The sequence below is a fragment of the Conger conger genome, chromosome 4, assembly GCF_963514075.1.
Source record: "Conger conger chromosome 4, fConCon1.1, whole genome shotgun sequence".
Lineage (NCBI taxonomy): Eukaryota > Metazoa > Chordata > Actinopteri > Anguilliformes > Congridae > Conger > Conger conger.
In genome coordinates, this window is record NC_083763.1 from 21,204,634 (window position 1) to 21,230,040 (window position 25,407).

Genomic DNA, 25,407 nt, shown 5'->3' on the forward strand with positions numbered 1-25,407 from the left:
TGTGCCAAATCTTTTTCTCCTGGCCTGTAGGAGGCGTAGAATTTATATGTGTTTACAGTCGAAAGAGGACCTGTCTCTCTCTTTCAGTGCTGGTATACGATTGCATGCTGGGACGTCTACTGTCGGCCCCTAGCAACACAACGAACGGTAGCGTTGATGTTTAGCCAGCTAGTCCATTATGAAATATTGTAGACAGTAGTGCGACCATTGTATGACGTATTGTTAATTTAAAGATAATAGCATCCCGGTTACTCGGGTTTCTGTAATAGGGACAAAATGCAGTCCGAGGATGCACGATATTTAAAAAGGTAACGTTCAATTGGCAGCAAGCTAGCTTGTTGGCTAAAGGATGATGACTGACTGAGCAAGAACCAAGATAGCTAGCTAGTGTTGCTGTGGCTAGTCTAGCAAGAAAGATTGTGAGCTAACTGGCTAGTTTAACTAACCGACAAGATCGATGCAATAAACACGAATCACTTCGTCATGTGTAAAAAAATAATAATAAAAATAATTCTGATATGAATGATATGCAATTCATTTGATGTCCTCGTGTGTGAAGGGTCGTAATTGTTGTATTACTGTAACGTTAACTGAGAAGTGTCGGTAGGCGGATCTCCCTTGCTAATAGGGTTAGCGGTAGCCAGCTATAGAAGTTAGGTATGTAGCTAACGTTAGATAAATAAAATGTCGATGGTAGAATGTGTACAGCGTTGTACGAAATCTAGCAAACTGGCTTTATGTTATCATTAGCCTTCTTGAATGTTGCTGTACAATTTTACTTTCAAGTGAGCGGTAGCCTAATTGTAACATCCAAATATAGGCCATAATTTCGTCCTCATAGTAGGACAGATAACGGTAGCTGGCTTTCCAGGTTACTCATTGAAACAATCATCTTGACTTCTTCATGGAATCGTTAACGTTAGATTTGGTTTACTGATTAAAGACCGCAGTGCTTATCTGCATCATTGTTTCAACGGGAGTGTAAATCACATCAGTCATGAACGTCGAAGTCAGGTAGCTAGCTAGTAAACATAACTAGCTAACATATGTAGTTGCCGTACGTCTGCGTGTCTGGTTTTGGCTAAAGAAACAATTTGTCTTGTCATTTATAGAAAAGTAAAGGGAGGTAACCTAGATGTTCATCCAACTGAAAAAGCACTGGTGGTTCAGTATGAAGTGGAAGCCACTATTCTGGGAGAAATGGGAGACCCTATGCTTGGAGAACGGAAGGAGTGCCAGAAAATGTAAGAACTGTCAGTCCGCAGTGCCCGGTACATTGTCTGTGCTGATATCGGATGATTTTATTGATTTTGATATGGGTTTGCCTGTAATGTAATTTAATGTAATGCAGTGCCAGAATTAATATATGCCGAATTTATTATTGAACGTATTTGGTAAAAGCAGCGTATAAAAAGTAATTTCTCATGATGCCGTTTGAGACTCCACGAATACGTCTCAAATTCAGTATCATTTTCCATTAATATTACGGAAAGCTTTAAGGTGCAATTCATGTAACATCTGTTTTTACTGCAGCATTCGCCTCAAAAGCTTAAACGCCAACACTGACATCGCTTCTCTAGCTCGCAAGGTCGTAGAGGAGTGCAAACTTATACACCCCTCGAAACTGGCCGAGGTCGAGCAGTTACTGTTCTATCTGCAGAATCGAAGGAAACCTAACGGTAAAGGTAAGAGTGTCCATCCCCTTGTTTTATTTCAGTTTAAATGACAAATTGACAACACTGATATGCATAGCCATCATAAACAGCAGTTGAAGATATCCGTCTGTTTTTTATTTCTCCTTCAGAAAAACGAGAAAAACGACAGGTAAAACCGAGAGATCTGACCCCGTTTGAAGGAATGGAGGTATGGAAATTAGCGCATGATTTCAGTAGCTGATTTGAAGGTAAAATGTATACTGCGTATTGTGGGCTGACAGATGACCTGTGTTCCCAGATTGATGAGGAGGCCAACATTAACAACATAGATGACTATGTTGAGCTACTGTACGAGGACATCCCAGAGAAAGTAAGGGGCTCAACCCTGATCCTCCAGCTCGCCCGTAACCCTGACAATCTGGAGGAGCTCCTTCAGAACGGTACAGCACCAGACAGGCTTTTGTGATGTTTGTTCAGTATGTCAATTAAAAAGTTTCAGAGCTTTTAAAATTGGTGATTGGTGAAATATATCGGTTTGGTGCACAAGGGGTGTAAGTGAAATTTTGGGCCAAAATTAGTATGATATGTCAAAAGAAAGCTCTTGATGAGATCTATCTAGTGGCAAAAGACTAACTACATTGAAATAAATGGCAAAAATCTAAAGCTTGATTTATTCAGACATTTGTTTTGGCTCTCCTGTAAAATTGGGAAAATGGCATGTACGCCCCTTGCACACCAAACCCTCAATATGTAACACTGCATTTTCAACTATTCGTTCAACAAAGTATTGTAATTTTTGTTAAAATGGCCACGAATGAAAATACACCCCTTAGCATGCTTTGCAGATGATACAATTGCTTCCTTCTCACGGAATGGAATATCATCCCATTCCTAAGCAAACCCTGTTCAAATTCAGCTTGTCCCTGCCTGACAACAGGGCTGTTTTCTTTAGCAACAACAGTTAGCCGTCATCCATTTTGCCTGTCAAAATCCATTGTGCATCTGAACCAAGACTCGGAGCGATCACGCTACGAGCACTAACCTCATACCCCGCCGACATGGCAGGATGTGTGAGAAAATGGCAAGACGAACAGCAGGAATGCCAGGCTCATGGCGTGTCCTCTTCATGAGGAAAGCCTATCCCTCATGCAGTGAGAGTACCAATGGCGCGGTGTCTGTTACTCATCAGAAACCGCTCTGGGAGCGCTGGCCCGGGTCCTCCGAGAGGATTGGAAACAAAGCGTGGAGCTGGCCACAACCATCATCTACGTCTTCTTCTGTTTCTCAAGGTACCGCTGACGCCTCTGTTTTTCTTCCCCCTTTCCGCCCTGCCTCTTAATTAATTATTTCTTCTCATAATTATTGGAACTCTTTGGGACAGTGTTTGCCCTAGTGGTTGACTGACTACCCTGTCCTACAGTGTGTTTAAGTGTTGATGTCATTTTGGCGCCATTTCATTGGTGCAGGAGCATGTCATGTATACTTGAATGCAGTAATTGTGTTTTTGCGCAGTGAAAGCAGTAAAGAAAATCATGTTCATTCACTTCGGTTACATATAAGAATAATTTTGTGCATAAATATGGAAAGCCTAAAATGGTGAGGTTTACATTGAGTAAAACAACTGGCCTTGTGAAGAAGAAAATGGCAGACTCGGATCTGAGGATGAGCCTTTCTCCGTATATTGTTATGTTGTGTGTTAACATCTGCATTTGGTTCTTGGGTACGTGTCCTTCCTTTCAAAAGATGCCGCACGTGACATAATAAGCCTTGCTGAAGGAAGGAGTTCATTATCAAAAGAAAACCTTTCATTGCCACTGTCAGAGCGATAATGATTAATAAATGGAAAATTCAAGTTTGAAAAAGTATCATAATGCAGCTTTTAAGCTGGTCTATGAAATTACTAGCAATTCGAAAACAGCTGTCGCAGAGGATTTAAAGTGATTGTAATAAGGTTCTTGAAAGCTTATAGTCTTTCTGGGCTTTATTCCATGGCAAATTCTGGTTTTGACTTTGGAAATTATTCTGTGTGCCTGGCAGATCATAGGCAAGAGACACTGATTGACAACAGTGGCTTGGTTTTTTGACGTCTCTAGTTAATGATTTTACTAACTGTAACACTTAGAAAATTAGGCCATTACAGTCATAGACCGAGTCTTCTTCCAAATACATACCATTAAGCCAAGCTTTGGAAAGGCACATTCCTTGCAGCTTACAGTAATGCTGTTGGACCATTTTTCTTATAATATGGAAATCTCGATTTTTTTCACTGGAAAATAAAAAATAATCTTTGGGGTTTTTTTTGTGTCCATCAGCTTCTCCCAGTTCCATGGACTGATCACCCACTACAAGATTGGAGCGCTGTGCATGAACATAATTGAGCATGAACTGAAGAGATATGACCTATGGCAGGATGAACTGCAGAAAAAGAAGAAGGCCTATATCCTTCACTGTGGAATGTAGCATGAATCCAGCAGTGATTCACTGAGCGAGTTTAGCATAAATCTGTTGGTGATAGCCAAAGTGAATGGGATAAGTATAGCAAGAGACTAAGACCAATTCTGAGTAATACACCAGTCCAACGCTGATTCAAACATTGAGTAAAATGCAAGATTAAAAGTGAGCCAGTGATCTCATTGCATTTGCAGTCAAAATGGTAAATGGTTGGCATTTATATAGTGCTTTCATCCAAAGCGCTGTACAATTGATGCTTCTCAGTCACCCATTCAGGGGCACTTGGGGCTGACACACCCAGGGCGGGATCGAACCGGCAGCCCTCTGACTGCCAGACGGCTGCTCAAGCTATACACTGATTTAGAATAGTGGCAGTCCTCCAGTGTTTCCTTGACCCGAGAATGGTGTCAGTTCGACAGCAGTCCACGCACTGAGCATTGCTTTATTCCAGCAATTCATTAAGAGTATTGTGTGAATCCTACAGCAACTAAAATATCTAGGGAAAGAACTGATGTGTCCATTTTACGCTCATAGTAAAAAAAAAATATATATAATAATTCCACAGCTTTGGAAAAGTTTTTGGAAATGCTTTTTGATGAACAATTTTTTTTTTTTTTTTTAAGTTCCATAATCACATGTAAATTATTTAGTCGTTAGACCCATGCAAAAACATGCACATAAACAGATCCATTCCTTCATTTTTTTTGTACTGAAAGTCATCAGGTACTGGTGTATTTTTATTTATTTTCTTAATTAGAACTGACTAATCAATCCTTGACGCACTGTACGTGAGGATGACCATGATAACCAGAACCTGAAGAAGGAATATGACAAAGCGTTTAAGAAGTACCAAGGACTTCTGACCAAACAAGAGCAGCTATTACGAGGTATGATACATTGTATTTGATGACAGTCATCGTCACCCGAATAGTAAGAAAATAATTAATGAACAAATAACGTTTTGCAGCCATGTTGTAGCAGAATGAGCATTTCTTTAAAGTGGAGACCTGAGTTAGCATGGCTGACTGAGGAGAGCATACTGTGTTCTCAGTGGCCCTGTACCTGCTGCTCAACCTGTCTGAAGACACGCGCACTGAACTGAAGATGAGGAACAAGAACATCGTCCACATGCTGGTGAAGACCCTGGACAGAGAGAACGCTGAGCTCCTGGTGCTGGTGGTGTCCTTCCTCAAGAAGCTCAGCATCTTCCTGGAGAACAAGAATGACATGGTGAGACAGGCTAATTTCAGTTAGCATCTTTTGCTGGAGTGAAATAATGGTTTCCATTTGTGTCAGAGTGAAAGTAACAGTTAGTTAGAGAAAGTAACACTGGAGGCTAGCCAGTCCCCAGTCACAAGCAGCCACATCAGCTGTGTTGCTTTCATGGTCTGTATGTCTTAATGTCAAGAGTAAATGTTCAGGAGTAAAAAATAGTTTTAAAGGGTTTATACATAAGATGACAAGTTATAGCCCCGGAGTTTTGTTAGCCCAGTGTTGGTCGTCTCCCAGCCTACTACTCTTGCAATGAAACTTTGAAGCCTTTTATAGCATGTTACATTTATTCCTTGCTGCTCATTTGACTGGACCTCACTTCCATATAGGAAACAGTGTCCCATCAACAACCTCTTCATCTTTAAAGTATGTTAAGGAATATCAATCAATAGTTGGCCAAATCATTCTTTATTCAAGTCCTACTTCATTCAGAGACTTCTATTTAGAGAATAAAAAATAATTTTCTTCATTACAGTATGGAGAGGATACCTTTTTTTTCGGGTCCTGTTCGTGTTGGGTTTCATAACCTGAGATTTCTATTAATGTGGTGGTTTCCCTATTCTGAAACCGTTTTTCGCACAGAAATGAAGTGAAGTGGACCAGTGGTGTTTCCTAAAGGACGTGTGAGTCGTTGGGGCATGTAAACGTACATGGCAGGGGCCATCAGAGCATTCTCTGTACCTCACAACGTACCCCTCTCTCAGCCTGCAGTTCCCACCTGGAAACAATCTGCTGTGCATTTATCAATCCCAAATTAGGAGCAGTTGTTTTTATCTTCTTGTTTCCCATTACTGTATCTGTGTCTCAGATAAAAGAAATGTGCTGGTCTTTGAAAATCTTTCAGCATGTTTTTACAAAAAAACATGTGTCCAGCAAGAGAGGCTAGCGATTTCAAACACCAGGGAAAGTACAGAGGATTCTGTGATTTTTCCATTGCTGTTGTCTTTCATTTGGGGAGTAAAAACCTTTCAAATATATTGTTGATTGAGCTCATTGGTTTGTGATTTACCTGCTCACATAATTTAAACCAATGAGTAATTCCAGATGGTTGTTGTCAAGGATCATATTTGTGGCTTGGGTGCTAATGAGCTGTAACTAACAGAATGCAAGTGCAGTGTTTGTTTATGCTGATGTTTTGATTTGAAAATGATTTGTGCTGGTGTGAAACAACAGTTTAATTGGGGACAGATTTTTTGACATCGTTCTCACAGTAGAAGCAGAAGGCAGAATAAAACAGGCCGTTAACAAGGGAGATGGTGTTCAGCCTGGTTAGCTTTTCACACAGGCTGAGGGGATGTGATGAGGCTGGAGACTGGTCTTTGTTAGAGCTCTTCATCTCTCATCTGTGTGTAAGCAGAAAGGCCTGTTGTATTTCTGTAGTTCAATGTGACTTTGAGACAGGGTTTGCATGACATTAGTGCATATTTATTTTATTTCCTGTCTTGCCTTCCTGGCTTAGATTTTTCATTTTGTCAGTGCTAATTGTGGGGTAATGAATAAACATACAGTTTGTTGTCCTGAGGGGAAGGTGGCGTCAAGTTTATTTGAGGGTAATGACGAACATGCATGCACGTCAAGCCCTCTCTTGTTAAGACCGTCTTGCTGGAGGGCAGCCAGGTAAGGGAGAGTGCACCATACTGCAGGTTCCCTTAAACACAGGAATGGAGTATCTTACTGTTCTTTCACCCCTCATTTCATTCAATTCAATTCATTTTTTTGTGCGGCAGGCCGAAGATGATACCATTGAGAAGCTGGCCAAGCTGGTTCCATGTGAGCACGAGGACCTTCTGAGCATCACACTGCGTCTGCTCCTCAACCTCTCCTTCGACACCGGCCTTCGCAACAAGATGGTGCAAGTGGGGCTGCTGCCAAAACTCACCACGCTGCTGGGTACGTTCCTCACACTGCCTACATCCCATCATCTGTCCACAGGAAGCGGAGGTGGCCATGGGGGTCAGGTAGGCTGAAAGGTAGTGTTAGGTACCATCAGGACTGGGCCTTTTGTAGGCTGCAGATTCCTATGTCAGAATCAATGGCTCGTAATGGGATGGAGTCACCAAGCCTTACACTGCAGGAAGAAACCACCAGTAAGAAGACGGATCAGGTTGTTCCACCACCGCGGGGTGACCAGCCTGGCCCATGCGACCCTATCAGTGTTGTTACTGTATGCTTTAAAAAGGCGCCTTCTCATTGGTCCCGGCTTTAGGCGCCTCTGAGGAGCACATTTCACTCCAGCTGCGAGGCCGCTCGAGTCTCGCTTTCACACTACCTAAACACCAAGGACCAAAGAAGCCTTTCATCACTCCCCAAGAAGAAGGCAAGTATGGAAAAGTCCAGTGACCCTGAAAGCGCTACTCTGCTAAGGAAGGAAATGGAAGAATCGGCTCTGCTGTCAACTTGTGGTCAGAAGTGGCTTTGTTATCCACACCAGGCTCTTGCCGGTGGAGAAAGGATCCTTTTCTTAAAAATGAAAAAAAAAAAAAAAATGTATCCTGTATTTTTCTCCGAAAGCTCAGATGAGATATAAAATCTCATGAAATTTTCAAGGGAGTCCTGGCCCAGAAGACAGAATCAGATAAAATGAATTCCGTAGAGGTGTTGACATACACATGCACCAGGGCTATGTTCCAACTACAGGATGCAGTGTTCAGTTCTGATTTGTTGCACAGATCCAATTTCTTTAGACTGACTGTTCACTTTAATTTTTGACGTTTTTGAAGCGACCCTATAGTGCTGCAGGATTACAATTCTGTTAATCTGTCACATGGTGGGTCACAAACAAATCACTTCTGCAATGCAGCTCTGTACCAATCGTGTCTTTGGTCAACTGGCATCCTCTAGTGTAGTAAACACAACAGTGGACTGTTCAGTTCTGGGTCCAGAAGAGTTGCATCCCAATTGCACGGCTACATATCTAATTTATTCCCACATACAGATTTGGAGCCAATCAACTGAAAAGATTTGACTTCATGTGATTTTGTAACTGTTCTAAAAACAGTTGAACTGTGATACATATGGGGAAGAAAGGGAATTTAGGAATTTTTCTGAATATAGCCTGAGTGAAAATACACCAGGCCAAGGTGTTCTCAGCATGTTTTTTGAGGTGGAGAATTGTTCACTGTTCTGAAAGACACTGCAATAGACATGGAAGAGCCTCATGCAAATTAAGTCCATACCTATTCTTACCTGGATTCTGTCTCATGGTAGACCATTCACTACTCGCTTTGGTGTATGACAGAAATACGGTTTTTCGCAGGGGAGCCAAATCTACCCCCGTTTGTCTTCCTCTGCGTTTCCTCTTTTTGTCTGTTTGAATAAACTGTCAGAACTAATCAGCTTATCTGCATGGGAGATTTTGAAAATCACAGTCACATCTTTAGAGGAGTTTTGAAATAAGGCCTCTATTGTATCAACAGTAAATCTGCTGCATTGTAATTCAACATAGGATAAGGGTTTGATCGAATATAATTGAGCAATTGTGTAGGTTGTAGCTCATCCCTCCCCATATCAGAGAGGTGATTTACAGGTGGATCTCATGATATCTTTCTTGGCAGGATGGCACTTTTAAGCTTGCTTTATGATTCCAGGGTTTTCCCTGCATAGAGAATTCAGAGATGGCTGCCTCTGTCAAATTTTGTGCTTCCTCCACCAAATTCTGACCAGTGTCCAAAAACATTATAAAAACAAGTGTTGCACACGGTGGATTTCTATAATTTGTAGCTGCTATGTCAGCATTACTCCTGACTGAATCGTAATCAGAACAACGCACCGGGAAAGGCACTACTGAAGTAGAGTGCAAAGCTACAGCAGCTGTCTTCACAGAGTGCATGGTCAGACCGAGTTCGCTGCATTTTGGACAGACAAATCTTTTTTTCTTTTGTGCCCCAAGCATATCCAATATTTTGAAAAAGGTTTCCTTTTGTGTTGTAGGTGAAGCAGAGAGCAGGCATCATGTCTGTGATACAGTGTCAAATTTATTGTAGCCAAGTGGGCATTATATGGCTGGTCACGCTGATAGCTAAAGGTTATTATAGTTGTACAGAGGGTAGTAAAAACACAATGCAGGTATATCTTTGCCGTCCTTACATTGCAAATGGAAAACAAAAGATATTTCGACATAAGCTCTCCTTGACCACCAGTTTCCGCAGGTGCAGGCACTTGAAAGCCTTCCGAAACTCTGGACACAAGCCGTCTCGTGCGGCCATTAAATAAATTGTTTCCTGAAATTAAATACAGTATATGATTGGCGCAGTCGTTTATAGGTAATTCGGCGTCACCAGATTGATCTCCCTTTGAAACGTCTCTAGAGAGTGTCGGGTATCCCACATAATTAATATAATGTATTTGTTTGAATAACACTTTGGGCCTAAAATAAATGTTGTTTTTGCAGGACTGGGCAGTGGAAGCGTAGGGCCTTTGAGATTTTTGACTGACACTCTCTTTAACCTTTTCCTCTCCGCGTGCAGTCATTAATGGGCCGCTTTAGCTGCCAGGCTGCTCTCGCGCGGCCGCCCGTCTCCGCAATTAGCATGCGACCGCAGCCTGCTCGCTTCAAAACTTTCCCTGTCCATAATTGCTGGCCTGTCACAGGATGAAAATAAACTACTGTGATCTGCTTTAAGAGGTCTTTCAAGGCTGACATCTGCCTGATGATGACAATTGGGCCCTCAGCTTTAGTGCTCGCACAGGTCCGAACAGTAAAGCTAATTCTTCCTGGCAGACGCAGGCTCGGCACGTTAGCCCGTTTGTTTGCGGGTAGACAGGCTCTACTGTAGTCTCGTGTACACCAGTCCTGTGGCCCCCTGCAGTTTGCTTGCATAAATCACAAGCAGCATCTCTGTGACCAGTAGTTGTGTGTGTATTTGGGATGAAGGCGAAGGCTTATGCTTCTGCGGAGTGTTTTTATAAGGAAACGATATTGGATTCAACACAAACAAGGTATTCATTATATCACTTTATTTTGAGAAGTGTCAGGTCATCTAATGTTGCTAATCATTAAGGTCAGCTGAAAGGGTGATACCGGGTGGGGACTACTAAGCATTTTGCAGTTGTTATTCCTGAATAAAACTGTTTTGTAGGATTGCCTTTGCTTAATGATTATATCTGCAGTCCATTTTACCTTGTGGTCTCATTTGAGAAGAGTACTTGACTGAGTAACTTGCAGCTAGCTCTTGAGATGTTCAGTACTGAAATGTATTTTTGGTGGTGAATGCAGTATGTGTAGGCTGTGTTATATGTAGTTTTGTTTATGTAGAGAGGGGCTGGTTTGTGAGGGCAGGCTGAAGAGTGGCCACACTGTCATTTGTGCCGGGCGATGACAGTTGCGTGTATGGGTGTCGGACTGGGGCCGCTAAGGGTAGTAGTGACCGTGAAGTGAAGTTTCATCTCGGTCGCATTCGCATATGCAGCCGCAGGTCCACCTTCCAGCAGTTAAATATTGTTGCAGTGTTGACCTCTAGGTGAGTAATACCTGTGTAAATAACCACAGTGTGATTTCCCCATTTTGCGCAACTGCAACCCATCCCGTCACAGTGGGGCGACCTCTGCCCCGGCCCCGGCCCTGTGGGAGCCCTCCCGTCAGCAAAGAGTTTAATGTTGCAGGCGGAGTTAACGTGAGCTCGTAAATCTGTCGCTAGCGGCGGATAATCAGCGTGGAGAATCCTCTGCCATTTCCCCCGCGAGCGGTGCTGTTAACCTGTGGGATTAGTACCAGTCCTCCTCCTCCAGGCACCCCCAGGGGTCCCGCTCTGGAGATAACATTAAAGATACGCTCGGCCGCAAATCACCCCCCTTATCAACTGCCTGGCCCGGCTGTGGTGAGCGCTAGGATCTGAGGATCTCATGGCCTCTTTCTCACGACAGAAGTGTGGCGCCCACTGATTAAGTACTGAAATGCGTGTTTACGAACCGTAAGATCACATGTAACAATGGGCGCTGGAAACTCACCACTCTCGCAATTCTGTCTTAAAGACAGAATAATACGATAATTTACTGTAATTTTGCTTTAGAAGTTTTAACTAGCATTCTTATTTACGGAGATGAAGTGACGTTCGACACAAAAATAGCCCAGACGCCACTGGTGTAATTTTTTACGAATGTTGGTGGCTTAGATCAGGCCAAGCCCAGGCATAATTGAAGCTAGTTCCCCCAATAACTGGCCCTGAACAGTATAATTAATTTTTAACAGCTAATTTTTTTTTTTTTTTTTTTTAAACGGGCCTGTGCTGGCTACAGTAGTTTTTTGAGCATTTAATAAGCCCCTCTTCAGCCCATAAAGAATCTTCAATTTTCCTACCGGTGAAGTGCGGTAATAATGTGGGTCAGATGTAGCAGTGGCCTTAATGAGAAGCACATGTTCTGGCCATAGGGGCGCGCTGAAACCGCGCGCCGTTGCTTCAACTTATTAATGGCAGTAAAATTTATGCTTCCTCCTGTTTTGCCAATTAAATAAGTTTTTTTTTTTTTCTCCCCCCCCCCTCTCTCCTGGGGTCCCTGTTCCCACATCTGTTTCCAATCGGCAGCGATAACACAGCCCGGAGCGTCTCAATCCGGAGTGCCGGCGTCTCCTCTTCAATTTAGTGGTTATGTAATGGGTCACACCGTGGGGCTGATGCTCGGCTCCGTGGGGGCAGGCCGAATTAACGGCCACATCCATCTGAGCCCCTGGTTCCCCTGTGTTTGCCGCCGCTCACGGTCCAAGTACGCAGTCCAAGTCTGCACATCGGGGAGAGGGGACAGCGTCTGTGTCGCTACCTGAAAACTCCTCCCTGAACTCAGATTGTTTGATTTTATAGCTTCTTGTGTTAGGAAATGGCCTATTTATGACGCTCGAGTGTGTGATACCCAGGCCCCTTTCTTCCCTCGATTGGAGTTTCATGAAGTGCTTTCAGAAACCGGGGGGAGAAGAAAACAGTCGCCGTTTGATTTCGAGAAACGTTACCACATTTTAGGTCCCGCTACTTTCCAACTTACTCAGCTTGTGCAAACGTGGCCAGTGTTTAAAATATCAGCGTACAGCAGCTGTGCAGTATTGGAAAGGGACATGTAGCCTAGCCCACTGTGTAGCAGCTGTTCCTTGTATTACACGCAGGGGGCAGGAAAAGCTTGAGAAAAAAAACAAAAAAAAAAAAACGCAAATTTTGTTTGTGCTTTCGTTTCAGGTAACGAGGCGCAGAAACAGATAGCGATGTGCATTCTGTACCACATCAGCGTGGACGATCGATTCAAGTCCATGTTCGCCTATACCGACTGCATTCCCCAGGTAAGAGCTCAGACTACATTAACATCCACTGCGCACATTTGCAATTCAGATGAGGCACTATAGGCGCACCAAAGTAATTAAATACATCTGCTCCCAACCCACCAGGGATCTTAGCTGAGATTCAAAGGGCCTGTGATTGATCAGTTGCAGGGCCTTGCAGCAACACCCCTCCCTTAACCAGGTCTCTGTCAGTTCATTTGTCTTGTGGACATATGCAGCCTTTCCCTCCACATAACAGGCAAGTAATGCTCATTCTTTTAAACCTAAGAAAGTGGTTACGGGTTATAGCCTTTATAAATTATTTGGGAGATGGCTGCTCATGCAGGTGTGTGTAGGTGCCATGTACAGCCCTGCCTGTAATGTTGATGGATTTAGCTCAATCCAGGCCCTGCTCTTCTCCTTAGTGTTGACGCCAGCTAATGATATATTTGAACCCGTCGCACCAGACTGATTGGAAACAATTGGGACAGGAGGGGTTACAGGGTCAAGAGTGTTTGTCTGGTTACCATTTCCAAGGAACAACAACTGCTCTTGTTTTTTTAAACAAAAAGCTTGTTTTGTTTAATTTGATTGAAATGCCAACCAGATGCTCATTAAAAATGTATATTTTGTTTATAATTGCTAGTTTGGTCTGTTTGGCTGGATCTCTGAGGCCTGGGGTCATAGGTGACTGGCCGTGCCCCTGGCCTTACCTCTAGCCCTGGCAGACCCCTTCCCACCCCTGCCCCCGGTCCTCCCTCCAGCTGATCCCGGCCCGGAGAGAGGGGCGCTCCGGCCTCCCTCGCACCCCTGTCCGGCGCTCCACTTTGCGGACAGATCAAACGGGAGGCCGGAGAGCAGCTGGTCACTGTGGAGCGAGCCCTCCCGTAATCACTCAAAGATGTTGGGGGGCGGTGGGGGCGGAGAGGTGCGCTGCTCCAGGGAGGGGTGCAGGGAGCCGGGCTTCTCGGCCTCCAGTCGCTGGTAAATAAGTAAAGTCAGGTGCCAGAGAGTCTAGACGCGGTGATTTGGGGCCTGGGACCCTGGTATCTGATACTCAATATGGGACCTGTCTGATTGCACACCGCTGCCTCTTCACAGTCCGCGCTGCCTTTTAATGCCTTCCTGTTTAACGTTAAAGCAGCCAACGATGACCAGGGATGTTATTTGGAGCCACCGACGTCCCTGCGTTTCCTGCTTCGTTTCCTGATTGCCCGGCTTCTCGCCGCAGGTAGCAGGCCACAGCACTGATGGGTGCCCGCTAAATTCGAGGGAACTGCTGGATACCGTTTCCAAGCCTTTGAGTCTCCAGTACAAATTGGAGGAGGCGTGAAAAAAAACGTCTCCTGCTCTGCCGTGTTGCTTAGGTCGCAGGAGAGTTGGCAAATTGTTTAAAGTGGAGGCGCCGTTTTGTTTTTGATGCTTGAGCTGGGCAAGATATAGCGTAGAATTTACTGTACAGTATGTGATTGCATTACTGAATGCTCTGGAAATGTATTTATATTGTGGTGATGAGGTACCAGTGTACACTTCAATTTGAGCAGCTGTAGGATTGCTTTGGCTAATCAGCATGTTTTTGAGACGTATATATATCAGGTTAGGTGTACTGAAGGCGTTTGACCAGAACTGGAGTTGGTCCCCAGACGTTGCACTGCGATAAGTATAACCCATGCAAAGTAGCTATGTGTTATATGCAGAAGGTAAATTACCACAGGGTTCAATACACTATAAAATAAAATAAAATTTTCTTTCTGAACAAGAATGAAGTGCATCACTTTTGGATTGTTGTGCTGATGTTTGAAAGCATGGCGGTTTGTCTCCACAGCTGATGAAGATGCTGTTTGAATGCAGCGAGGAGCGGCTAGACGCTGAGCTCATCTCCTTCTGCATCAACCTGGCCGCTAACAAGAGGAACGCTCAGCTCATCTGTGAAGGTAGCCTACCGCTAACGCAAAGGCACGTGCCGGTCGGTAGCGCACTAACCCGCTTACCCACAATTCCCATCTCTGCCTTTCAGATAATGCTCTGAAGGTGCTGATGAAGAGAGCACTCAAACTGAAGGACCCTCTCCTGATGAAAATGATCAGGAACATCTCTCAGCACGACGGTCAATCGAAGCACTTATTCCTAGTGAGTGTGGGAGGGTTCTGTTGGAAAAGATGGAGGATGTCGCTGCTGTCAGTGCAGTGAGCTGGGCTGGGTTACAGGCGAGGCGTGTGGTGAATGTTGGCTCTCGCCTCAGGAACACGTGGGGGACCTGGCAGCCCAGATCAGGCAGGACGAGGAGGAGGAGTTTGTGATCGAGTGCCTGGGCACCCTGGCCAACCTCACCATCCCCGACCTGGACTGGGAGCTGGTTCTGAGAGAGTACAACCTGGTGCCCTATCTGAAGGACCGCCTCAAACCTGGTAAGTACCATTTTACACCCGGTAAGCACTGCCTAAAACCCGATAAGCACCATTTAAAACCCGATAAGCACCATTTAAAACCCGATAAGCACCATCTAAAACCTGATAATCACCATTTAAGCACCTCCTAAGAACTGGTAAGTACCATTTTCAACCTGGTAAGCACTGCCTAAAACCTGGTAAGGACCACCTAAAACCTGATGAGGACCACTTAAGACCTGGTAAGCTCTGCTCCAGAGTGGAGCCTCAGCCACACAGGGTCCTCCCATCTCTCCCTGTGACCCTGCCCTCTGTTTGCCGTCAGGCTCGGCTGAGGACGACCTAATCCTGGAAGTGGTCATCATGCTGGGGACCGTCTCCATGGACGACTCCTGTGCCGCCATGTTGGCGAAGTCGGGCATCATCCCGGCCCTCATCGAGCTGCTCAACGGTAGGTGTCAATCACGCGGCGGGACGGCCGCTGCCAGAAAATAACTGAAAATTTGTTTTTGTGGCTCACAGTCTTTAGACTGTCTGGGACCAGCTTAATCGAAAACAGACAGTTTACACCATAATTAAGGATTTAAAGGCATTACTATGTATTTTTATTAATCATATTTAATGTAACTGAACAGAATTTTTCTATTTTTTGTGTGAACTGTGGTAATCCACTACTTATGAAAAGTGCTCAGTGGTTTGATGAATTGGAGATGTGTTCGTAAGTGAAGCTGTAATGTGTATAGAACATTTCATTTTGAAGGAGCCACTGCTCCTGTAGAGGAAAACAGCAGGGGAGTACTGAGGAGCTGCTTTTCTGCTCCTGCTCTGTGTGAACTCCTCTCAGTAAAGTACCCTGCTCTCCATAGGAAGCACTTCTGAATTAAAGCAACCTAAACTTCATTGAGAAAACAGCCCAAATAAAAGGACAACTGTCTCACATAATTTGGTTCACTCTAAATTCAAATACAGCAGCCTTATTTAGACCTAATTTGATTTTAGACCTGCTTCGTACATAAAATTATCGTAATACAGATTTATCCTTATATTTGTAGAATTATGTGTTAAATAGGTACTGTATATAAAATGAATGTATGTACATATTATATACTTTCAACACATCTGTGCAATTTGAAATGGAATGAAAATGGAAAGATATTCTGGAACAGCAGCAATTACATTTCTGAGAATGTATGCCTGTATCATATAAGCCTTTTACATTTGGCTGCTAAAGGGGTTTTTATTTTTATTTCTTGGCTGTGGAGAAAAGCCAGCTTTGTGCCACCTGATTTTCTTCAAATGGAAACAGACTCCCAGAGGGAGAGTTTCCAATGAGCTGGAGCAGGAGGGGGACGGGGGACGGGGGACGGGTGACGGGTGATGTTGTGTTTGAGCTCTGAGCTTTAGCTGCAGGAGCTCTTTCACGTGAGAGACCGGGATCTCTATCGCATTTGGGAATTGGCTAGCCAATTGGTTAGCCAGTTCTTTAAAAAAAAAATGCTTTAACTGTGAGAAATGTACCTGTAAGCTTCTCTCAATGCTGTTAAAGAAATACGGGAAAATAGAAAATGGACGCTGCTTTTTCTTCTCCTTAGCCCAACAGGAGGACGACGAGTTTGTCTGTCAGATTGTCTACGTCTTCTACCAGATGGTATTTCACCAGGCGACCAGAGATGTGATCATCAAGGAAACCCGTATCCTGCCCTAACATATACCATCCCTTCACTGCACTGGGAATTTTCTTACAAGTGCATGATGTTTGTAATCAAACCTATGCCTTCTACCAGTAGGAAAAGCCAGAAGGATTTACAGGGAGCCATGTGTACAAATATCAAATAGTACTGTATTCCAAGTATAAGATATATATATATTGCTGTGACTATATACACTCAGTGAGCACTTTATTAGATATTTATTGGATTAATTTTTTTATTAAGTCTTCTGCTGCTGTAGCCTATCACTGAGTGGTTTGACACGTTGTGTGTTCAGAGATGCTCTTCTACATAATGCTGTTGTAATGTGTTGTTCTTTGTCACTTTGTTACCATCACCTTCCTGTCAGCTTTGACCAGTCTGGCCCTTCTTCTCTGACCTCTCTCATTCACAAGTTTCTGCCCACAGAACCGCTGCTTACTGGATGTTTTTTGTTTTTCAAACCATTCTCTCCAAACTCTAGAGACTGTTGTGCATGACAATCCCAGAAGATTAGCAGTTTCTAAGAAAGTCAGTCTCCCCTGTCTGGCACCAATGATCATTCCACGGTCAAAGTCACTTAGATCACATTTCTTCCCAATTCTGACATTTGGTCTGAAAAACAGTTGACCACATCTGCATGCTTTTATGCATTTAGTTGCTTCCATATGATTAGCTGATTAAATATTTGCATTAACAAGCTGGTGTACAAGTCTACCTAATAAAGTGTGAGCACTGAGTATATATAGTGTATATGTTGGCATATGAATTATATAAATCCAAGCCCACAGTCTAGCAGTTGTGGGCTGCGGTTGTGTCCAGCTGGAATGAAACATGTGCCTTTCATTTGAACAAAGAAATCCTCTGAACAATGAAATGCACAATTTAAAAGTGCCCAGCTGTCCATGCCAACGTTGCGTAAAAAGGATGCTTTTGAAAAATGCATGCTGCACAGTTCTGTGGTTACATCGACAGCAGGAACTGATGATGTGTTCTTTTTAATGTCACTTCACACACATTTCATGCTTTGTATTTTTTACTTTTTTTGTCATGACCCTAAAATGTTTGAAGTCGCACTTATAGATTGCACTTTCTATAAACGGAAGAAGCGTATTTTACTCTAGCAAAGCAAAGGGAATGGCAAAGCGAGTGGCTCTTCCGTAGCATCAGGCTAAGCTATTTAATCTCCACTGGAGCTTTTCCTTAACGGCGTCACAGAAGCCCCGGCCTACCTCATCGACCTGATGCATGACAAGAATGCGGAAATCCGCAAGGTCTGCGACAACACACTGGATATTATTGGTGTGAGTATCCTCAAGCCACTCGCCCAGGACGTCAATTACATCTTTACGGCCACTTTGTGCATCCAGCTGGAACTCCAACAGCATTCTTAAGTCGTAACTTTTGACGGATGTGATAAAATCTTACACGTGGATTTGCTTTCTTGATGGCATCAGATATGGCTAAAGACTTCTAAATTAAATAAATAATGTATGGGGAAGTGTTTAATTGAAATTATTCGTGGGCTTATTAAGTTGTAACCACATGAAAGACGAGAGGGGGATCTGGTTTCTCTCACCGATACGTAGCAGCACACAGGCCCTCCATTATCCCCTAATGTGTGTGCTGCCGCCATCCTGATTACAGCTCCAGGACGGAGCAATGCATGTTGGGGGATTGCCTTCTGATCCCATCAAAAGTATTCCTTTCAGTGTCTGTGCATTCCAATTTTTTTGTGCAAAATCAGGGAGAGTGGTATGTACGTTGAATTTGGTGCTGTTTAAATATTGTTTTTATTTATTTGAGTGCGGTTTCATTTAATTTGCTTCGCTAGAAGCTTTCAGGTTGTTTTTTTCCGAGATTTGAAGTTGGTAAAAAGAATTAAAAGCGGCGTACTGTATAATTTCTTAATGCCTAAATGCCGCTAGTTCGGTTGTTAAAGATTGATTATCCTTCATTTAAAAGCGCAAGGCTGATTGTCAAGGGGGAAATTCAGAGTTTTTGAAAGTTGTCCGTGTGTAATACATTTTTGTATTGACTGAACGTGTCGCAGTCAATTTGGGCGGATTGAGGCCTGCTACAATGTGCGTATTTGAGGGCCGGCCCTCTGAGGCCTGTCAGGGCCCCGGGGCTCTGCTCTCTGTCCGCATGATTAATCTGCAGCTCCGCGTCCACCGCACCAGGCCGCTTACAGAAAGGCTTTATCTACCATGCGCCGCACAGAAAAGAAAACAGGCCCCGCTTTCTCAGCCAAGCAACACACAGCCCATCTGATTAATTCATATTTTTATTAGCTGTTGTGTTGTAGCCCGACACACAGTGGTGCATTGTGGGCCCAAAGAAGGTACGCAGAAACGTTCTCCTCTGAGACGGTCTACGGATAGAGGCCTAGCGACCCCCCTCGTCAGACCTGACGTGTCTCAAAGCGTGCTCTCTCCCCATTGGCCCATGGCCCGGCTATGCTGGTTGTTGACTCAGCTCGAGATTGGGATGCTAGGGTGGGGGTGGGGGGTGCAGAGATGAAGCAGGAGACACTGGCACATGGCTTCAATATCTCAGGGTCAGTGTCTCCCGAAACTGCTACCCCAGCAAAATCCGACACTTCTGGAACATTCATGCGGTCTGCGCGGCATACCACCCACCTCAACGGTTTACACCTCAATCCCGCCTATATTATTTACACTTTAAGGGATTCCTTTAAGATTACTTTTCGACCCCTCTCTGAATTGGCTCCATTCCTACTCTGGAATCGCACGTATTTATAGATTATGTTCGTGTGAGGTAATGGCCTGAAAGAGCTTGTATATTCTGCTTTCATACAGTGCCCTTGTCTCATACAGAAGAGGGTGTGAGTGCTCATCTTGCGTAGTGACTGTCGGCAGTGTCTTCTTCCCTGTAGACATGGGGCTGCGTTCTACATGGTGATAGTAGCAAGCATCCTCAGGGCTATGAGTCTGAGGAGTGGGGTACTCTCTTATCCCTGCTCTCTCCTGTTGGAAAATGAAGAGGAGTGGGATTGTCTCTTGGCCCTGCTCTCTCCTGTCAGAGTTTGAAGCGGAGTGGGATTCTCTCTTAGCCCTGCTCTCTCCTGTAAGAGTATGATGAGTGGGATTCTCTCCTGTAGGAGTATGAAGAGGAGTGGGATTGTCTCTTGGCCCTGCTCTCTCCTGTAGGAGTATGATGAGGAGTGGGATTCTTTCCTGTAGGAGTATGAAGAAGAGTGGGATTGTCTCTTGGCCCTGCTCTCTCCTGTAGGAGTATGATGAGGAGTGGGATTCTCTCCTGTAGGAGTATGAAGAGGAGTGGGATTGTCTCTTGGCCCTGCTCTCTCCTGTAGGAGTATGATGAGGAGTGGGATTCTTTCCTGTAAGAGTATGAAGAAGAGTGGGATTGTCTCTTGGCCCTGCTCTCTCCTGTAGGAGTATGATGAGGGCTGGGATTCTCTCTTAGCCCTGCTCTCTCCTGTAGGAGTATGATGAGGAGTGGGATTCTCTCTTAGCCCTGCTCTCTCCTGTAGGCGTATGATGAGGAGTGGGATTCTCTCTTAGCCCTGCTCTCTCCTGTAGGAGTATGATGAGGAGTGGGATTCTCTCTTAGCCCTGCTCTCTCCTGTAGGAGTGTGAGAATTGAAAGATGTTGTGTCTTAGCCCAGCTCTCTTCTGCAGGAGTACGATGAGGAGTGGGGTAAGAAGATCCAGAGTGAGAAGTTTCGCTGGCACAACTCCCAGTGGCTGGAGATGGTGGAGAACCGGCAGATGGACGAAGCTGAGCCCTACATGTACGGAGACGACGGGGAGCCCTTCCTTCACGACGGGGACATCCTGGAGCGGCCTGACCTCTTCTACAGCGGTACGTCCAGGAGCTCAGCATCGATTACACGCCCCCGACAACAAACTCTTCTCACACCACCTTCCTTGCGTATTGAGTTTCTGCAGCTTGTCCTTTCTGCAAATGATTCCCATTTTGGTGAGAAACGTGGGAAGAAAATTCCCAGGGAGAGAACGTCTGTCTCTAACCCATTTTTCCGTTCCGATTCTAGACGGGATAATCCCAGCGGATGGTGCTATCAGCCCAGAGTTCTTCAATGACTTCCACACTCAGAACGGAGACACGGGACAGCAGGCCTTCTCCGGGAGGTGAGACCCCCGCTTGGCTTCCCAGCAGCCCACTGCAAGAGGGCTGCACTCTTACCCAGGGCTTTATTTAACCGCTGTGCCATCTTAGACAGAGCTGCATATTATTCTTCCACTGTGTAAGTGAGGGTCCGTCTGCGATGCAGCAGAGAAGAGCCCTCTTTATTTGGGCCAGGGCGAGACGAAGCCGAGGTCGTCGGGGAAACAGAACCGCCTCTGCTGCCGGGTAATGTTTTCAGGAAGGGCCGCTGAAGTGTCTGAAAAAAGGCTGGGTAAACAACTCCGCTTCCCAGGGGGCCGTTCTCCTCCTTCAATCGCCGCACTGTAGGCCTGAGAATAAGCACTCCTTGCCGCCCATTTGTGGTTCTAAAATGGTATTGCCATTCCTTTCCAGAATATCCTGAGGTTTGAAAATTCTTTTTTTTCCTTTTTTTTTTTTTAAAGGGTAAAATTAGATTTGCACCAACTTTAACTTGTCAGAAATTAAGTTGTAGAGGAAATTAATTTGCGGTTCCCTTTAATACGCTGTGTAAATAATTTACATTGGGGAAGGTATTTTTAATTTGTCTTGTTTATTATAAAAGTGGCGTTGTGAGATAAAGGCCTTGTTAAAGGTTTTCGGTGGGACTGTTTGCTTTGGCCGTGGAGAGGGAGCCCTGTGAGCTGAATGCTCTCCACAGTTATTTCAGGTTTGGACAGGGAGCAGGAGGGGGGCTCACAGCTCTTTGTAAGCGATACATTTAAAGTACACTGAGAGAGTGCAGGGAATAAGGATCTGTGAAAGAATGTTTTAATTTGACTAGTAAACCAAGAATGATAGAGGTTAACGTGGTAATCGAATCCAGTCCCCTTTTTTGTTTTAAACTTCTGTGAACTGTCATGTCGGTGGAAATGTTATTTATTGACTTAAATGGCACGGCAAGTTACAGCATTGAATTCAGTGCTCGAACGGTGAAGATTGAATTACTTTTTAGTCAATGATTTTTCTATTTAAAAGTAATCGTATTATTCAAATGTGTTTATAATTTAGTTCAATAAAACATTGTTGCTTGCAATATTTAAAACACATTTCGTACGTTTTTTTAACTTCGTAAAAACGAATCTTTTTTTTTTATTATCGAAGACAAATGCTAACGGCTTTATCACGTTCCGTTTGACGGGTTTAAATTTCAGTTGTATTTCAGGGTGCAAGTGTAACGCATTACTTCAACGGTCAGTATTCTAAAGAAAACTTCATTTTCAGGTCAGCTTGGAGAAAACAGCTCTAGTAAAACAAGGTGCAAGTGCAGTGCTGAGGTGCTAACACTGTCTCTGCTGTCATGCTGTGGTGTGCAGTGTCCAGTCCTGCTTCCTGTAGCTGCAGATGCTCTGAATGGAGCATAAGGAAGTGCAGTGTCCTGCCCTGTTCTGAGCAGCTCAGGGTCTGTGTGTGTAACGGGCACGGGTCATCAGCAGTAGGCCCCTACTGTGTCTGCCAGCCCCACCCGTGCGTGACACTGGACCCATCATTCACTCCGCAGGCTGTAAAAACCCTCAAAAAACCTCAATCAAGTGCCAAACCCCTCACTGTGATTAGAAAAGGCACTCGAGCTCTGGCGGCATATATGCGAGCTGTCTGTGATTGGAGGGTTTGACCCTGAAAGGTGAAAGGAATCAGCACGCACTTTGAAAGCTTGTCGGTTCCTTGACAAGAGCTAAACACTGTAACAGTCCCCCACCAAACACTCGCACACGGAAAAACCCACGATGGCAGTGCAATCAGGTAGGGCAAAAGAGGGCTGCTGATTATTTAACACTATAAAAGAGGGGTCTGTAACCTGAGAAGTGACAGCGGGGGAGATCAAAGCAGTCCGCCGGAGAACAAGTAAAAGCCCTGTGCCGTTTCCTGTGCAAAGGCTTACTTCAGAACCTGTAAAACAAAGTCCCTGTGCTTTTTTATGAGCTGAGTCTGCTAAGCCAGACTCCATCACTGGTCCCTTTGTGTTTTGACCTCTAAGCTCCACTGGTTTTTAAGCTGCTCTGGAGAATGAGGTGACACGCGGGGGCCTTAATTGCTTGGGAAAGTCATAGCCTCAGATCACAGTTAATATGTATATGTGTTTGGGTGATGGGCTCTCGGACACAAATGACAAGTTTCTCTGTTCTTAGTTTTGCCACCTAATATTCCCTCCCGTTGGCTGCATAGATTTCATGTTGGTCCAAACCCTACTATGTCCGTTGCTCTCGTTTGACATTTCATGACGTTGTTACTGAGATAACGTTTGAAATCCTTCGTGAGGTCTTTTAAAAACGTGCGTTGCATTCCGCCACTACTGCCTGCTTTTCTTTTATATGTTGACCCTGAGCGACGTGTTGACGACGAAACACCTCGTGGTTACCTCGGACCCCTCTGACCGGTGACCAGGGCACACATCTGTGATTCGCGCCGCGCGTCTGGCCGGGGGTGCGGTTCGCGGGTCAGAGATCAGGGCAGCGGCCTGTGTAATGCAGCAGTTCTCGGCCGCGAGAGCCTTTTAACTGCGAGTGAAATTCCCTCTGACAGCGCTGGCAGCCCAATAGGAAAAAGACATATTTTCTGCCTAGAGACGGGGGCATTTGAAAAAGGCGGTGCGCGTAACTGATTGCTGGAAGTGATTTTGGCTAAAAACAACAGGTCATTATGTGAGCGCGTAGGGGTAAAGCAAACAGCTCATATTTTAAAGGCTATTGGGCTTAGCCAGTGGCTGCCATTAAACCGTAAAGCTGAGAAAAAAGAGCTGTAAGGCGAAGAGCAATTGATCCATGGCGCTGGCTGGCTGCTTCTCCCCTGTGCTAAGCAGTGATGAGGCGGCGGATGACCGCGAAACTGTCTGTCGCGGTCGTAGCGGACGGGTGTGACATGATGATGTCAGCCCTCCACTTTATAATTTACCAACGTAACTAATTGTTGGGTGAAAGCCCGATTTCAGAATCGCTCGACCAGTTCTCTGGATATGGATTATCCCGTTTGCGTCTGTCTATTTTTCATTTTCGTATATGTTTCTATATTCAGGGACTTATATTTATGGCTTTATATCTCTTTCGTGAGACAAACGAATTTGGAATAGATCGAGGGTTTCCGTTTGTTTTTAGAAAAGTTTTTGCTTAGCAGCCGAATCCATTTCCTGTTATAATTATGATTTGCGAGGAAAGAAAACATTTCTTCCTTCCTCACTAAAAAAAATCATAAAAAAGCACTCGGGTCCCATCTAGTGGTGTAGTAGGGAAATGTGTCCTTTAAAATTTCTTAAAACTGACCATGTATATAATGCAAGTCTCTTTGAATGATTGCTTCCAGTACAACTGGAGATGGGTTTGGACCAACGGCCGGAACCCCGGGACGCCCTGCCACAGCCTACGGTTACCGTCCGGATGAGCAGTTCTTCTACGGATATGGGTCATCTCGATAAATTGCTTGGAATTATCAAAATGGCATGTCCCCTACACTCTGTTACACTTATTGTTAACGCGCTCTACCCTTGCAAGTCTGACCACTGGTAACAGTTAGCATTAAATTGTAAGGCACAGGCCACACCCCTTATAATATATTCCATTCCAGGATCTCAGCACATGTTGCTGCTTATAACCTAATGATAGAATTAAATACTCTGGGCAAGTAGCCAGAGTTCAGCTGTTCTGACTGATGTATACTTACTGTGACTAAGCTCTAATGCTTCTATTGGTGTGCTCATATAACTGTAGCCTAACCTTTCACATTAAGTATATTAAATGTTGGAATTAGTTACATAGTTTAAGAAACTATTAGACAGTATTGGAGCGGTTGTTTTGATAAACATACTGTCATTTTCTGCAAGAACTCTGGTGATAAAAATTTGTCCTCTACATCTCATTTCAAGAAATTCTCAGGAAACTGGAATTTCCGTAATAGTTAGCGTCACAATTTTCATTAAACCACCATACAACCTACCAAATTGAACGCACTACTAGAACTTTGTCTTAGTCATAATTTTGGGTGTTTCTTGGCCTAGTCCAAGCAGCCCAATAGAACTGCATGATATAAACTGTTGGATTTTGGTATGCTTGTGTGAAATTATTTAAAGTGCAGACACTGTAGGTCTACTGTTTGTATACGCATTTCTTCTTCTGCGACACGCGTTGAATGGTGAAGCGTGGATCACAGAGGCTATGGCTTGGAGATCGGGAGACTGGCACTACGAAGCCTTTTTTTTAAATCTTATTTGAGTTTTATATTTATAGCACAAACAGACAGCAGTCTACTTTATTTTGCTTTTGTTACTGGTTAACAAGGTTACATTGTATTGTTTTTATACTAGTCTTTATGTTTTTTGTTTATTTCATATAATTTTTTTTTTTATAGTACTCTTAAGAGCTCATATTACTTTTGACTTCAATGGTGCCTGGAGCTCATCTGAACTACTGTAATGAAAAAAGCCTTTGCTGCTACGATTCAATGTGGACTCTTGTTGTTGTGGACGTCCACTGATCTGGACCAGGTGGAATAAAGTGGATATTAAATTGTGTCTCTGTGTTTGAGTTTCTTTTTTTAAAAGGGTGTTCCAATTTCTCTCACCAGAAGAAATG

At 44.2% G+C, this 25,407-nt stretch overlaps 1 protein-coding gene across 1 annotated transcript; it reads left to right on the plus strand.

Annotated features, from left to right (window-relative positions):
- Nucleotides 1-98: 98 nt before the first annotated feature.
- kifap3a (kinesin-associated protein 3a) lies at nucleotides 99-25,346 on the plus strand. Its single transcript, XM_061240006.1, has 20 exons — nucleotides 99-308; nucleotides 1,113-1,244; nucleotides 1,534-1,685; nucleotides 1,805-1,863; nucleotides 1,954-2,095; nucleotides 2,845-2,944; nucleotides 3,968-4,092; nucleotides 4,895-4,993; nucleotides 5,158-5,336; nucleotides 7,106-7,268; nucleotides 12,539-12,639; nucleotides 14,444-14,552; nucleotides 14,636-14,748; nucleotides 14,861-15,026; nucleotides 15,331-15,456; nucleotides 16,598-16,696; nucleotides 17,912-17,997; nucleotides 20,359-20,542; nucleotides 20,733-20,829; nucleotides 24,143-25,346. Exons 1-20 carry the CDS (start codon nucleotides 277-279, stop codon nucleotides 24,252-24,254), a joined length of 2,376 nt encoding a protein of 791 aa, XP_061095990.1. The 5' UTR covers nucleotides 99-276; the 3' UTR covers nucleotides 24,255-25,346.
- The last annotated feature ends 61 nt before the right edge of the window (nucleotides 25,347-25,407 follow it).